This window comes from Chinchilla lanigera, unplaced genomic scaffold (assembly GCF_000276665.1).
Source record: "Chinchilla lanigera isolate Chin_1 unplaced genomic scaffold, ChiLan1.0 scaffold00050, whole genome shotgun sequence".
NCBI lineage: Eukaryota > Metazoa > Chordata > Mammalia > Rodentia > Chinchillidae > Chinchilla > Chinchilla lanigera.
Window position 1 is genome coordinate 15,132,080 of NW_004955451.1, and position 16,768 is coordinate 15,148,847.

General features: G+C 48.3%; 1 protein-coding gene and 1 long non-coding RNA gene across 2 annotated transcripts in view; both read right to left on the reverse strand.

The window, feature by feature from the left end:
- Positions 1-15,408, reverse strand: part of Smarce1 (SWI/SNF related, matrix associated, actin dependent regulator of chromatin, subfamily e, member 1) — a gene marked incomplete at its 5' end in the record, with an annotated part of 17,869 nt that extends 2,461 nt beyond the window's left edge. Inside the window, 9 exon segments of the mRNA XM_005394363.2 lie at positions 1,412-1,622; positions 2,832-2,933; positions 3,635-3,807; positions 6,246-6,417; positions 6,622-6,753; positions 7,620-7,700; positions 12,041-12,145; positions 15,136-15,179; positions 15,357-15,408. Of these exon segments, the coding sequence (XP_005394420.1) occupies positions 1,412-1,622; positions 2,832-2,933; positions 3,635-3,807; positions 6,246-6,417; positions 6,622-6,753; positions 7,620-7,700; positions 12,041-12,145; positions 15,136-15,179; positions 15,357-15,363 (1,027 nt within the window).
- On the reverse strand, positions 8,791-12,034 carry LOC106149674. The gene is made up of 2 exons (XR_001235988.1): positions 9,875-12,034; positions 8,791-9,147 (listed from the first exon to the last, which is right to left on the reverse strand). It is a non-coding gene; the product is annotated as an uncharacterized LOC106149674 (long non-coding RNA).
- Positions 15,409-16,768: the final 1,360 nt, after the last annotated feature.

The window sequence follows — 16,768 nt, forward strand, 5'->3', positions numbered from 1 at the left end:
AAAAAAAAAAAAAAAAAGAAAACATAAAGTTAGGATTCTGGATACTCTGCTTCAAGGTCAGGCTGGGTTGTTCTCTAGGAGAAATTAAGAGCACCCAGCGTCTGCCTGCAGCCTTCATTTTCTTCAGTTTCCCCTTACGGTGGAGGGACAGAAGCTGAGAACCCACAGGCCTTCAAGTAAGGCCAGAGGGAGAACAGAGGCGGAGGACCGCGTGTTCTGTTTAGTTGCAAAATGAGAAAGAACCGTAACTGCATTTTCAAGTTCTTGCTTTAACCACAAAAAATGCGCTCGTGCTCCGAATGTAAGGTAGAACCCGCGCATCAAAACAGAAAGGCTTAGGGGGTGAAACTCCAAGTCTGACTATCTGAATGTGAAACTGCTGAATGAAATTCTGTAGAAATACCTGGTAGAAATGGCTACCGTCCCTGCAATGCTTTCTTGATGGCTGTCGTTTGACTGCAAAATGTGACTACTGTCCCCGTACTCGTAACTGAAATACATCAGACCTGCACGTGTAAGCATCGTATTGCCTCACTAGTGTAAGGCCAGAGAGAGTGAATAGAAACTAGGAGGTATGATAGGCACTGTGAAAGGAAAGGAAAACGCTCAAAAGTGAAGGGCAAGTGGGGTGAGGGAAAAGAGAAGGCAAAGAAGGGGAAATTATGGAAGTATGTACATACAGGAGAGCTAACGGAGTTGTACCACTGTGCAACTCTCGGCAGTGCTGAGGAGCCGCCGCAACTGCACCAGGCGCAGAGGGCGCAGCGCGGGAAGGTAAAGCACCGCGCAACGCCAGGCAGAGCTCACCCTGGGCAGGCCCGCGCGTGCGTCTTACTTGGCGCAGTCTGCCTGAGGGACGCTGTGCGCAGGGCACTCGGTGTGCCTGTGGGCACGGTCTTCCGGGATAAGGCTGGCAGTCCTGTTAGGGCTGTGGGCCAGGCAACCCCTGTTGAGTCTACTCAGCTCTGCTGCTGGGGCCCGCAGGGAGCCACGTCCACTACACACACGAACGGGCGTGGCTGTGTCTCAGTAAAGTGGCAAAGACAGCAGTGGGCGGATCTGGCTCAAGGTTTACCTAGCCAGGCGCTACCCCAGGACGTCAAACAGCCCTAAGAACCTCAGCCGGGGCTGGTGTCAACGGCGTTAGCGAGGAGGGTAAAACACTGAGCGCTAACGCTGCGTCAGCCCGAGTACCAGGATGCACGCAGAGGCAGGTGGGAGGTGCTCCGACAGACAGCCTCCTGGGAAGTCCATCAGCGGGCTCCGCTACTCCGCAGCGCCGAAAGGTAAAAGCCAGAGGCTGGGCCTGGGCCTGTAGTTTAGCATGAGGCTCTGGCTCCAACCCCACCCTCCGGCAGCCAGGAAAGCAGAGGGCGACCTCTGAGGAGCACTGGGGTCCCCTCCACGCTACCTGTCTCCATCGGGATGCTCTCCTCGTCCTTCTTCTCTTCGGCTTTGCTGGCTGCCTGCTCCTCCTCGGGGGCCAGGCTGCCCTGGCTGCGCTCCGCCTGCTCCGCCACCTCCTTCTCCCGCTCCTCCTGCCTCTTGCGGGCCTGCTCCTCGGCCTGGGCAATTTCTGCCGCGATCTTCTCCATGTCCACTTCCACCTTCAGCCCGCACAGCTGGGGTCAGGAAAACCAAGGAGATACTTCTGTTAGCCACGTTCTTCCCTTACAATTTTGGAATGAGAGAAACTGTTTCAAAAGTAGGGTTTTTTTGCCTATGAAATACATATATATGTATGTACATGTGGTGGGGGGAACTTGGTCCCAGGCCTTCCCAGAGACTCTAAAGGCTAAGGAAGCTGTCCTGGAGGCCGGAACGTAACAGTGAACGTCACAGGGTGGGTGGTGAGGCAATGCTAGGAGTCGGCATTAAACACAAAGTTTCCGGTTTATATTTCTCGGTATCAACTGCCAGGTTTGACAGAAAGTGCAAACGGTGTTAAAACAGTCTGATGAGTAAATTCCAATATAGTAAAAATAATCCATGACCGTGTCTAAGTTTAAAAACTTGAAGAGCTCTAACATCTATGGGCTTAGGCCATGTATATATGGTATTTCAAATTTATCTGTAATTTTTCCAGAACACGGGAACACTTTTATAAGGCAGCAATGTTACAGGTTAGATAGTGAAGTGAACCCTGTTTCAGAGTGAGCAAGAGTCAATAAAAACATTATCTAGTAACCTGAGCGACTATTTTGAAGATAACCTACGCAGTATGATACCACTGTTCATTTTCTATCATCTTGTAATTTCCTATCATCTTGGTTTGAAATTTTGTATCATTTTTATTTTTGAAAATTATCTTTAAAATAAAAAAGGGAAAAATATATATACAAAAGATAGCTAAGACAATTGTACTACTAATTTCTATCAGTTCACTGAAAGGAACAGTTAGTGCTTATACTGTTGATCAATTCCGCACGCCTACACCTGGTAACCTGAGCCACTACTCAGTCTGAAGATACCAAAATGCAATATAATAACCCTTGTTAACTTCCTACCATCTCGTTTTGAAATTCTGCATCCTTTTTGTTGTTTTCTTTTTTCTCTTTAAACTAAAACACTAGCCAGGCGTGGTGGTGCACCCCCGTAATCCCAGCACTCAGGAGACTGAGGCAGGAGGATTGTTGCAAGTTCTAGACCAGCCTGGGCTATGAGATGAGCTCGAGGCCAGCCTGAACTGCATAGCGAAGACCATCTCAAAAAGACAAAAAGAAAAAATAAAAACAAAAAAACCCCTGGAACACTATTCTGGAGAAAAGGACAAGAAAAATGAACATAAGAGGCACAGAGGTGAAGGCTCGGTCCGCGCACTGCTTGGATACCCTTTTGAGCTCATTGTTGAACGAATCTGTGCTTTCCAGGAACTTCCTCTTCTTCTCCTGGTGCCGTTCTTCTATCTGAAGAAGTTCGGCTTCCAGTTTTCGCTGTAAGACACACAAACAGCTTTTACAATGACTTATTTCCTCTGCAGCTAACGTCAAACATGGAAAACATGCCTCAGTTTTTAATGGTCCATACAGTCAGGCAGTATGACAAGTAATGTTTTCTGCCAGGCGTGGTAGCACACGCCTGTAATCCCAGCACTCGGGAGGCTGAGGCAGGAGAATCTTTGTGAGTTCGAGACCAGCCTGGGCTACAAAGTGAGCTCAAGGACAGCCTGAACTGTATAGTGACACCGTATCTTAAAAAGACCAAAAACAAACAACGGTTTGCATTTTAAATTCAGACCTTTTGTTACATGAGTCTAGCTAAATTAAAAAAATGTAAAATACAACACAGAGGGATAACGATGACTAATGAAGTAAATGTCAAAGAATGCCACGCGAAGCCTGAGCAACTTCTTTGAGAAAAAGTACTTAGTAAAGCAGCAAAGGTGGACAGGTTGTCTCGGTGTCTCACATACGCGGGCACTTCACCCCGGACGCACCCTCAGCTACGAGGCTCTGCTGCAGTTATGAATGACAACCGCAGTAAGCCACTGCGGTGAGTGGTCCACGGTCCTCAGCTGTCACTCCAGGCCAGCACAGGCCAGGCCGAAACCCTTCAGGGGTGCACTCGTGGCAGTGTAGGAATCGCGAGTGCGGCCCAGGCCCGCTGCGTTACCGTCGGTGTTTGCCGGCCCTACCTGGTGAACCATGAGGGACTGGACCTGGCGCTTGAGGACCTGCATTCTAGCCGTGGTGACGACTGACCGGACGTCCGGCACCACGCTCTCGCTGAGGATTTCACTGATGAGGCGATGGTTTCTCTGGAAACGGGCGGTGGCCGTGTGCTTCATGGAAAAGCCGTCATCGTAATCTGGAATGAGCACAAGGACTTACGGGAGGCTCTTTGTGGACGTAGACAAGGGCAGGATGTATTACTGGGCTTTGGCTTTAGGATCCGAGTGAGGGGCCTGCGCTGAAATGCTGGGAGTGCTGCACACTTGGCGGTGATTTACGGAGCTTAACAACCCATGAACAATGTATGTGCTCGGGGAGCGCTTTGAGGTCAGTCCATGTGCCCGTTTATAAAATCCACATCCCCCAGGTGGTGCCTACATTTTATTAGATTAAAACACCATGAAGCCGGGCATGGTGGTGCACGCCTGTAATCCCAGCACTCAGGAGGCTGAGGCAGGAGGATCATTGAGAGTTTGAGACCAGTGTGGGCTTCAAAGTGAGCTCAAGGCCAGCCTGAACGGCATAGCGACACCCTGTCTCAAAATAAATAACAAAATAAAACAAAACAAAACAAGACAAAGCCAACCCCCCGCCAAAAAACCCCAGCAGGAAGACCTGAAGTAATTTTATGGGGAAGAATGAGTATCTGATCCCCAATTTACTCTGAGCTTTTGTCAGTTCACACGCGTACACAGCTGTGAGCAGTGCGCACGAGGGTCTGGCTCGATGCTCACTTTTAGAAACTGTACGAAGTTTTCTAATCTCACCCTTTGCCTATTACTGTCCCAGGCTTTTACACGCGCGTTACATACTTGCTAACAATCTGCTATTACCTGAATACTGTCCTTAAGTGAACTCCCTTGAACAAGGTGTTTCCTTACGCAACCCTCGTGAGAAGAGGGTTCACCCGAACCGCCTCATCTCAGCGCCCCGGCAGAGCCGGGGGGGACAAGCTCTACAGAACCCACCACGGGGCTGCACCGTGCCGGGACGACCACCTCTCAAGTGTCACCACACAGCCAGCCTCCGCTGACTCTGGGTCTCGGCCCGTGTCCCCAGGATGGGCGTTTGCCAGCGGCAGCTGCAGTCCTGGCAGCACACCTGTCTCTCAGTGTCCTTAAGCTGACTCAGGAGCCTCTCTTAAAAACACACCGTGTAAAACTTCGAGACTGTTTCTGAGTGAATTTCTTCACTCCTTTTCAGTTTTACACTGTTTTTTATTTCTTGGGTGGCACTGGAAATTGAACCCAGGGCCTTCATACTGAGCTACCCCGCCAGTCCTCTGTTTTTTAAGACAAAGTCTTGCTAAGATACTAAGCTGCCGAGGTTGGTCTCCAGCTTGGGGGTCCTCCTGCTTCAGCCTCCCAGAGTGCTGGGATTAGCGCTATTATTCTTCACGTTTGGAAAACTCTTTTGGCTTCCAGCTTCTGCGTTACCAGCCTTTGTTTCTCCGGCACAGATCCACATGTCCCTTCTCAGTTTTGTATTTTTCTCACATTACCAATCACATTAGAGAAATTTACGTCCACGTATGTTAGTGTCTTTAACACTGGTGATTCTGCTTAACACTCAGTATTATTCTTTTCTTTTTGGGTACTGGGAATTGAACTCATGACCTCAGGCTTGCCAGGCAAGCGCCTATGCTGCTGAGCTATATCCCCGGCCAACACTCAGTATTGTTTCTACTCGTACTGTTACACTCTATGGTCTGTGTTGATGAGGGCCTTTGTGTCTCAGCCAGTCTTTTAAAAACTCTTTTCAGTCCCTTCTTCGTAAGCACTATGCACTGACCTTCAGGTGACACAACCGCTCCCTCCCTCCTGGGGCCCCCTTGAAAGCCGCTCCGAACATCCTCTGTGACTGCTCTTTCCAGGAGACCCTGAGTTATACCCTTGGTGAGTCTGTAGCTGACGGCCGGAGCCGGCCACCTCTGCCACACTGCCGTAGCATGCAGAGAACACAGGTCGGCAGTGTCCCGCGCGGGACACTGTGCGAACGTGCGCTGGGCCTGGGGAGCTGGGCTGTGCCTTCCCAGTGCACCTGAGAATGCCCTGGCAGGAAGGCTTCAGAGTGCGTCTCTCCACTCACTAACTTTCCCTCAGGAGCTCTTCTCAGCAAAGTTGGGGACCCCGTGAAGCCAGGCGGAGCTGGCTGCACCTAGCCGTGCCCTTTTGCTTCCTTTTCCTGATGCTGGGGATGGCAAAGCAAGCAACGTCCCGCTATGATTCACAACACTTCAAGGGTCCCAGATACTAAGACGCTGACAGACCACAAATACAGTTCTTACTGCTCCGTGGAACGAAAATGACGTCTTTTTCTCACGGGAAATTCACATAAAAGTCGTACTCTATTGAAACGGCACTTCGATTACGCTGCTCTATTTATGAAACAAGAACTGCAGGGCTGGGCTGGGGATTTAGCTCAGCGGCAAAAGCGCCTGCCTGGCAAGCACAAGGTCGTGAGTTCGGTTCCCGGTACTGGAGAAAAAAACCAAAAAAAAAAAAAAGAACTGCAGGGCTGCCTTCCATCTTGGTTTGAGAGGAGGCGCCCCGCCCCCGCGCCCCGCCTGCTCACCGTCAGGGTCTTCCGCAGGCTGGATGCTCATGTACGGCTCTCCCTTCTCCATGCGCGACTGTCTCTGCCGGCTCTCCTCCTCTAACGCGGCTTCGGCGCGGCTTTTCGCATTGATGTAAGCAAGGTACGCGGGGGAGTTATGGTAGGCCTTCATAGATTCATTGTACTCGATCTGAAACCCAAGGTTTGCGGCGGACGGTTAGCACTGCACCTGCATCGCCACCTGAGTACCAGAGGCAGCGAGGCAAGTTCTCTCTCTCTGGACAAGGGGACCCACAGACAGAGCTGCGGGGCGGCCTTGCTCTCCCACAAGTCTTAGGTTTATCAGTAACACTCCCACGCTGATGCACTGCACGTCCCCACGGCCCAGCCCTACCTTTTCTGCCTCGTATTCGTTTAAATATTCTTGTTTCTCTTCATCAGTGAGATCTCGCCACATGCCACCAATAATCTTGCCAATCTCCCACAGCTTTAGGTCAGGGTTGGAAGCCTTTACTTGGTCCCAGACCTTGAAAGGCAACAGGTGAAACTTCAATACTGGTACTACGCATGCACACAGGTAAAAGTACTTTTTAATATAGAAACTTCTAAACATAAACAAAAGCAGAGGGAACATCAAATTCCTCATCAACCCACTTCGACGGTTAGCAATAGCTGGCTGACCTCACTCCATTTTCATGTTACTGAACCGTTGGTTTGTCTGAGATAGTAATTCTGTTATCCAGGCTGGTCCTCAACACCTAGGCTGAAGGATCCTCCTGCCTCAGCCTCCCCAGTGCTGGGACTGTATGTACATGACACTTGAGACAAGGTAACTCAGCAGCCAGTCTACGTCTTTGTAAGTTCAAGTGGTTTTGGAAAGATAGTGATTAATTTGCATAACATAATACATCATCATCTTGTCAAATACATATGTAATGTTATGAGCAACAGTTAACAAATCTAAATAGTGGTTAAAATGCTCTTCCTTTTAATAAAGACACTGGCTATATTTTTAGTGTAATGTAGATTCATCACCAAAACAATTTAGAAAATTCCAAGACATGTAAAGAAGTAAGAGCTACTACAAGCTTACTGCCTACAGGTAGCCACTGTTCCTCAGGCTTTTCTCCCTTCCGACTAACATGTGGCTACCGCCACTGCTTCTATAAAACCCAGTGTCAGCGGATATCGTCACGCCATTCTGCAAAGCACACTGCTCTCATGCGCGCAGTGCGTTCTGGCTAGGGGAGGACGTTCATTTGCTCTCCCTCCCCTTATTGGATGCTACTTCTGGTCTTGGGAAACGTCAGCTCCTCCAGCTTCCCTGTCTCGCAGGGCGAGGCCGACCAGCAGCAGCAGCCCCACCGCCCCCCGGCCCGGGCGGGCGCCTACCTTTCTGCTGTACCTCATGTAGGGCATCAGCGGCTTATCTGGTGGCTTTGGGGGCTTTGGAATCGTAATACCAGAGGATGCCTACAAGAGAGTTAAATGCGTTCATTATTCACCTGCAAGTTTACTAGCAACCTGAAAAGAGAGTCCCTTAAAAATTTCTAATGCGTCTTTCTTCTACTCGTCCATGAGAACAAGATTCTTATATTTTCTCCACGGAAAATAGCTAGCACTGCAAATTCAGAAACGTTCACATCAAAGGAGAATGACTTTCAGCACATAACTTCTAGGTTTACTTGGCAGTTTACTGCCACTGCTCTGACAAGCTGGCTGTAAGAACAAATGAGTATTACGCAACGACCCGTACACTGAGCATCCGTGGTCAGAGAGCGAGCATCTCACACTGGGCACTTTCCCGGCACCCTGGACTTGGCTCCACTGCCGCCTCGCATACAGTCAGCCCTGGATTACCTGCCCCACCCGCGCCTCCGCGCCCACACACTCACACGCTCCACAGGCGCCGGCCGTGCTGTCGGGAGCGCGCCCCACCGCGCAGCAGCCGCCCCAACACCAGCAGATCCACAGGACAGCGGGGCCCAAGCCTTAGACTGCGCTTTGCCCGCGGGCGCGGCCTGTCCCTCAGCGGTGGGGAACCCGTCCTCTCCATCTAGGAGGAGCAAGCGAGACCCCAAGATCGCAGCCACGGGCAGGGCTGGATGAAGCCCCAACTCACCACACGTTTTTAGTTTCGAGAAAGACAAGGAAAAGATGGGCTGTACAGGAAAGAGGAGACAGGAGGAAAGCGGGGAAGCAGACACTGAGAAATACCTTTTTAAAAAGGTGAACAGTGGGTGAGAGAAAACAAAAAGGGAGGGCCCAGGACAGGTGGCAAACCAGTTCCTCGCCTGGGCTGAGCTCTCGCTAGGAGACAGCAGACAGACGCCAAGGCCACCAGCCCAAGAACAGCTGCCTCCCACTCCCGGCCTCCGCCGGGCACGAGAGCTGCACTCCAGGAGGGAGCGCGACGAGAAAACCAAAGGAGCAGAGATCCCTGCGGACGCGGGGAGGCCAGCCCTTGGGGGGACTGCGACTGCGTCCTTTCCCTCCCTTGCTGATGTGACGAAGGCCCAGGTTCCTCGCCGTGCTTTCCCAGCCCGGGACTCGGGGACTCGCGTGTCGCTGCCCCTTCCACTGCAGCCGAGAAACGCCTGCGTCCCTGCGCGGGGCTCCTTCCCATGCGGCTACCTCTCTCTGGAGTCGGAGGCAGCCCTGGCCTCCTCAAGAGCGCGTCCTCCTCTCGTGTTCCCTGCCCTACCTCGGCGGGCGAGGGCAGCCCTGCACCAGGCCTGTGGTCTCTTTGGGGAGGGCAAGTCCCACAGGGCCAACCTGATGTCATGGGCTTGCAGCAGGAGGTCGCCGAAGTCTGCAAGGAGTTCTGGGAAAGCGTTTTCAACTCAGACCCTGCCCTGGCCTCCGCAGTCCCACAGAGCAGGCTGCAAATGTCTGTGCCGCAGCTGGAGGTGGCAGGCTGCTGTAAGCATGTTGCAAAAAATTAACGGGTAAAGAATTCTAAAATGTTTGGGCTTTCAAGCTTCAGCTATGAATTAGAACACTTTAAAACACAATACAGTCTTATTTTCTGTTTGATAAATTTTTCAAAGAATCACACTTTACATGGCGGTGCATGCCTGTCACCCTGGCTGAGGCAGGAGGATCGCCCCGTGTTCGAGGCCAGCCTGGGCTACATAGTGAGTTCAAGGCCAGCCTGAACTGCACTGTGAGACTCTGCACCCCCCCCAAAAAAATAAAATAAAAAGCACATTTTATAACATTAATGGGTTTACTTATTTCTGCTTCTTTCTCCAAAAGAAGGGACACAAATCACTACATATATTGAGGTCGTATTTTCACGACACCGACAAGTAACTTACAACTGCAAAAACCTGAAACAAAAAAACGCCCCCAGTATCCAAACAACAAGAAGTTAAATGACAGCCGGTTTGAGGGGCATGCGACTGGTGTATTCAGCCTCTCAGACAGACGGCTTGGGCAGCGTCCCTGGCCCTGACCACAGCGGGTGCACTGAACGCGCAGCCCTTTCCACAGGCGCCCGCGCCTGCAAAGCGGAGCTGGAGTTTCCCTCCCAAAGCTGCTCGCCTTGCTGCTGTCAGGAAGTCCGCTTTTATTGGCTGCTCTTGCTCTTTCCGATTTTCTGCTCCCAATTTGAAACGAGGCAGGGAGGAAACAAATCACTACACCTGCTGAGACCGCTCCTTACGGACGAGGCTGCGGAAGGTGACAGAGCCCGGCTCAGGGCTCCGTGTCCGCTGCTTCCCAATCTTGGCTCTCGCTCCGTGAGGCAGTAGTACTCAAGGGTTTCCTTCTGAGACAGCCTTCTCATTACAGTAGGGAGACAGGCCGCTTCCACACTGGCCTCGACCGCTTCGGACACCTGTACGTAAGAGCACTTTACTTGTCATCGCGTGAAGAGCTGACGGGGAGGGAAGCGCAACACGCAGCCGGCACGCTCAGTCCCGAAAGTGTCCGCTGGCTGCGACATAAAGTGTCTTGTTTTCTGAAAACCACCCAAGCTCCTGCTCAGGGCTTCCTCTGTCCCTGATTAAGGCAACCTGCGGAGGACAGCAACACTGAATAGGTGCCACTCACCCCCACGTGACGCGTGACCCGGTTCCTCTCACGGCAGAAGCAGAACTGCAGAACCGTAACAGAGGAAACCAGGAGTTTATAGCAGCTTGGCTGTGCTTCAAGCCGGAGTTAGGACAGCAACACAAAACCACCACGAAGAACCAAAACGCAAAGTGTCCCACGGCCACAACTCTCCTGCACTAGTCCACTCACTCCAAGTGCGGGTCCTTCTGTTCTGCAGACAGGACAGAAAGGGCAAAGGGAGAAGGACCCAGGCCTGAGCAGCCGCCTCTCCCTGGGCCTCCACTGAAGGAGCCCACTTCTGCAATCGAGAACCCAAGTTAAGACAAAAGCGCGCACACACACACACACGCACGCACACACAAACCTGAAAGCCAAGTTATCCCAGGAGCAAGGTTTCTATTCCCAGATAATCAAGAGCTGACTGTAAAGCGCTATTAAATATAATCATTCTTACTGAGTGCCAATGAGTAAATAAATGCATTAACACGAATGATCCAAAATTGATTCTGTTCACTGTTCGAATTGAGATGCTCTTTACCGTTCGATAACCTCGCCACCCACAACACTTGTGAAACAACACGTTAGGCCAGGGTGAGACATGTACGGATGCACATACAGACGGTATGCATGGTGAAATGCATACACCAACACGCTTTGGCAGGTTTTTTTTTCCAGATACCATGAAATATGCATGGCACATAAAACTCGGTATGCTTATGAAGTACAAATTATGCAGAACAATGAAAAATTTAGACAAACAACCTATCAGGCTAAGCGATGCGTTTACCGAGATAGACATACAGTCTGACGGTTACGAGCTTTAGCTGTGCTCGACTACAGGGTGAGAGGGCTTTCTGCAGTTACATGAACCAAAGGCACTTATTTATTATTTATGAACACAGCAAAGGAAAACCAGGTGTTAAAGAGTCTACAGCCATTCTGGGTTGTACATATTTTCACCAATACCACATTCTAGTGCAGGTTGGTATTTGCCTTTTGGATTTATTTTCATTTGTTACTTCAACTTCTTTGAATGGAGTTTAAGGTAATTCTGAAATAAAAACTTTGAAGTATACCATCCAGTTTTGATTATGAAACACCTTACGTTTTAGAAGTCGCGTTCCCGGTGCTAAGGCTAGAAATGTACTTCTGCTTGTACGTATCTAGTCTGACACTTCCAATTAATTTAATTTCATTCAATTTTTACTCTGTAATTCTTTGAAGTGACATTAAAGTCTTTTTTCATTTTCAACTGGGGAGAAATGAGTCTCAGTTAGAAGGGCAACTATTAAATCCAAAAGACAAATAACGACGTGTAGCGATTCAGGCTGGCAGGCCAGCCGAAAGCTTTCTAGCCCCGAAAACGCCAGCTCTGAAAGCCAGGCCTTTACTAAGAGCAGAGTCCTGTGACTAACCCCAATTACCTTGGAAAAATGCAAGGTGCTCTTCACTTCAGAAATCAAACCACAAGGACACTCAGCTTGTGTACTACATACAGCAAAAGCAGTGGGTGCCCAAGGCTTTATCCCTGCCAACCACCAAACAGAATGGATTTTTCTTTTCTTCTGTATACATTTCCAGATCTATTCTTTTTTCGGTCTAAGATCGTACATGGACGTTTAAAATACCTGAAAAGCCAGGTTTAATTTTTTTTTTTAAATGGCTGTGCTTATGACTCGAAAGGACCTAACTCTGGAGGCATCTCTGGTCCATTCCAGTGGTGTGCTGGAGGCTGTAATAGTTGATTCTCCTACCGTGGCCCGGCTGTTGGTGCCGGGGTTCCCTCCCAGCCTGTAGTTGTTGTAGGCGAGATGACTGTATGGATTGTATCCCACAAACCCTGGTGTGCTGGGCATTTGCTGATGGAAACAAATGAGACAAAAACACGAATGAGAAATGAGCTCAAACGAGAACACAGAAATGAAAAGTGATCTGCATATGGCATGCAAAAGCAACCTGAACTTAAACAAGCAATGATGTGTTGTAATTGGTTTTTTTTTTTCTTCATTGAGGAAATTAAATTTTTCTTTCATTGAGAAATCAGTCTACAAGTGGTCCTTTTTTTCTTGCTTTTCACAGGGGCTGGGGGGTATCTGTGAGAGTGAATGTGTGGGGCTTATTTTTTGAGGTCAGCAATACACTGCAGTGTTTCACACATCCAGAGGTACTTCACGGTCAGTAGTGTGACAGTAACTGCCATATATGGGGTCTGAGACAGGAAGGCTTCAGGTGTAATACGCTAGAAGTCTGAAAACACTACATGCAAAACAAAACATGATTTATTTGACAGCTATGTGGATGCCACCAATGTATTCATCTAATAAAAACAAATAAAAATAAGAAATGGATCTGCTTTCCAAAAGACAGTGCTAAGTCATTTCATATAATGTGACGGATGGAAAGAGACTCAAATCAGGAAGCTAGGCGTTGTCAATAGAAAAGAATGTATGCTGAGTCAATGGATGTCACGTACATGACTTTAGAACAGAGACTTGTAAGAAATGCATGGATTCATTCCGGGGCACTATCTGGTCTTTTTAACCCAGTCACTCTCTCTACGCTTTCTTTCCATCTCTTCTTGGATCCATCTTCCATAGGTCAATCACGAGCAATTTTTCCATCTAGTCTTACTGGGAACTACTTGTCTACCTGACAGACTTGAACTTCCCGTTTTTTACCTAGTTTCCTGAAAGCTCTCACCCTTTCAAAACATGTTTGCTGCAGCCAACAGAATTTTTGGTTTCTGTGAATTGTATGTTGATATAATCACAAACGGGCCTTGGGGGTAATATAACGACATCCAATGTTCATGAAAATCAGGGCATAATGCATAAAAAGAATGTAGCAAAGAGATCAAAAGTAGGGTAAGTTTACCTAATGGAACGCAGTCAAAATAACGGACAGTAATTTCATTTACATGCAATTAATAGTCCTAAGTTGTATATACATTTAACACATCCCAAGTAAGCTTGAGTTTGTTACCAAATAAACACAATTTTCAAAAACATGCCACTATATGTATATATCTCTCTGTATATCTTAGGGTCCAAAGACATTTCAAGCAGATAGCACATTTGGTACTTTCTGGGAAAAAAGACACCTGATCCATTTCTAGCCTATGTAACAGGGAGACGCAAGTTAAGCATATTTAAGGAGGCAAAACACCCATGAAGCATCAGAGGCACAAGAGAAGTGTATGTTACTTGGAGTGGAACGGCTGAGTGGTGAGGAGGTTGTGACAATGGTGGTGGTGGTGGAAGTAATGGAACAAAAAAGAAAAAAAGGAAGGAGAGTAATTCACTTAGCACCTATTCTGGGAGGTACTCTAATTCCTACTCTGCTTTGTGTGTCAATGTGAAAATGTGATACAGAAATGTGACTTCAAGAAAGCCAAAAAATGCCTTTCTAATATGAGAAGTCAGAAGAGGATACGCGGTTCTTGAAAATTTTAATCTCAAAAATGGCAAGATTGTCCTTCGGACATTCTGCGCTGTCAGAGGCAGTGTTTCTGTCAGAACGACACCTGCGCATGTTGCACAGCCAATGGGAGTCACTGTTCGGCGTGAGGCACTAATGTGAGGGCCACAGGGAACTAGGACAGCGGAAACGGACACAGTTATGATCCCATTTCCAAAGCTGAGCGAAGGACGTGGTCAGCTCTTGGGAGGTCAGAACCTCCACCGTGCAGCTCCAGCTGGACGGTCCCCGGGTGCTGCGCGGCCGCGGCTAAGGAAGGTTCTGTGACTTACAGAAGGAAACAAACCAAGCAGAGGGCTTTAAGGCCTACTGGAACTGATTTCAAAGGGTGTGTTGTACGAACTGAACTGAGAACACATTATACAGTATCTCTTTTTAAAAGCACCTCATTAAGGAAAAACAAATTACTGATAAATGGAACTAAAGCATGTATGTGAGGGTTAGTAAAGAAGACTACTTATCTAGTGGACAGAACAAAATTAAACAAGGACCTACTTAGTAGTATAAAGTCGGCTAACCTGAAATTTAGTGGTGGGAGGGGGGCACGGAAGGGCTACCAGCCATTAAAGAATGATTCTGTAGGATCTGCTCAGGTTAACAGTGTCTTTTAAAAAAACAAAACAGAACAGAAAAATCCCCCAGAAAAACCTTTAGGGAAGTCATTTCAGCAAGGCCTGCACTGTTCCTGTCAAATTTGATTTGCGGGTTGGGCAACTATTTTTCATGCCGGTCAAGCTGGGCCAGAGCCTGCTGGGTAAAAAAAGCAAATTCACAACTATTATTGAAACCCTTTGACAAGACGTAATCAATTCACAAGCCGATAAAATATACTCGACGGGCTGGAATCAAATTGAATAGCAAGATCTCACCCACAGATCCTGAAATCCATACTTGAACAGCTTGAAAATAAAGATTTAAAGTGACTATAGTTGTAGAACTAGAAGCTTTACTGTTTGAGTTAATATGAAAATTTCATATGTAGATAAGAAAGGAGTGAAAAATATAACCAGGTGAAGGTCAGGTTTAAGAACAAAACAAAACGAAGAAGTCAGAATGAGCATTCACTCAGTTATCAACGTCAAGACCCTGAATAGTGATTTAACGATAAAGAAGTGTTAAACTCAAATTTCCCACTGAGAAAAAAGCAGGCAGATCACAGGAGGCTGGAGTTTCACAGTATGTTGTTTTAAAATGTTGGGGTTGGTTCCAGGTAAGATGCAGAGAGTTATTTTATTTAGTAGGAAGTGCTGTTTTTTAGCTGAATTTGTCATCCTGTGGCTGTGATGATTGAGTAACTGTCACTGGAAGACATGTGGGTTTCTGTATCAAGGCCAGACTTGGCTATTACATTAACAAGAAAATTAAAACTTACTGTTGCAGGAGCTGGGGTGGGAGGTGGGGCATAAGATGGTCTTTCTGTTTGAAAGAAAATAAATAACTTCTTGTAAACAACTGAGATATAATACTATGCAACAAAACTACCAATGGTCCTGTTTTGAAGAAAAAAAAAATGAGAGTATTTTGGAATTCCCATTTGCTAGGGCATTAGTCTCTTATTAACACAGATTGATAAGTAGAAAAATTGAAACTTACTTGACATTTTGGAAGATTAAGTTCTCAGTTCCTTAAGAATGAATCTGAGACACTACAATAAAAAAAAGGAAAAAAAGGAAAAAAAAGAATCAAAACTCAGCAAGCATAAAAGAATGTTTTCCTAAAGAATAGGGTAGTTTAATTGGTATTTCTGAGTAAAATTACTTCACTGTTATCTGCTGGTAATCAAGCCTTTTGCATATCTTAATAGTTCTTGTAGGTCATTTGGTTGATCAGAATTGAATGCTTAACAAATTACTGGGGACAGACTAATATTAGAAATGTATTTTTAGGTTTTTGCTTATGATAACGATGCTACGTCTTATATGGAAAACATTTTGCAGATGCCATGTAAACGTTTACTCAGACTGATAAAAAAATAATGACAATAGAATGTGATGTATCCTCAGGGTGACCCCAACAAGGCCTACCAGACACTGACAGCCTAGCTCCCTGGGCGGCAGCGCTACCTTGCTTTGGGGGGGTGGGGTAACAATTTCTAGGCGAACAGAACAGCGCTTTTTTCCTGAAATCACAGCAAAATGTCACTGGTTATGATAATGAACGTCACATTCTTTTACACTGGCTGGGAGTCTCTCAGGAGAACTCATCCCTTTCCTCTACAGCGCATTTCAAGTTATTTTCTCTGCGGCACTCTCCTGATCAATTACCTGGGCAGAGCTCCCCGCTCCCTTATCTGCATTTCTAGCTAGTGTGCAAAGGTCTACCTTCGTGTTTCTCGGAATGTTTAAACGTCAGGGAACCGGGACCACCTTATTTATTACCGTGTTCCCAACACTCCGTTCAGTTCTTAGTAAATTTGTTCCTGTTCCTATCAGCTCACAACACGGACACATGCGAGCTTGTCCCTTCCATCAGCACACATCGCAAACGGCCAGGTGGCAAGGGACAAAAATTCCTTTCTAGAAAGAAGGCAAACGAACTTCTGCGCCCACTGACGAGCTTCCCCGCAACGTGCTGTCATCAACACACGCGCTTTTCTGCCGCTGCTCTGCGTTTTAAGGAAGCTCCCTGCAGCGCCGGGCGCCACGAAAGCAGCGGCGTGCACGCGGTTCATGTTCTCCGTGCTCCAACCTGGGCTGCCCTCCCGGCTGTATCACGGGGGCTGTCAGCATCCGGTAGGCCTTGCTGGGGGGGAGGCCGGGCGAAAGCCGCCCGCGGCCCCCCGAAGAGCACACCGATCGCGGCTCGGCTGGGATTCCAGCGCTGGGCCCGCGCGATCGTCCACAGCGGAGCCGCCCCGAGGCCTGGGGCACCAACTCCGGACCCCGACTCCTACTCCGCGCCCCATTTCACAGGCCAGGGCTCTGCTGGGGAGCTCGCCCGCAGGCCGCCGGCCCGGAAGTGCCTCGGCTCCCCGCTCCCGCCGCGCCGAGCCGGGGCGCAGCCCC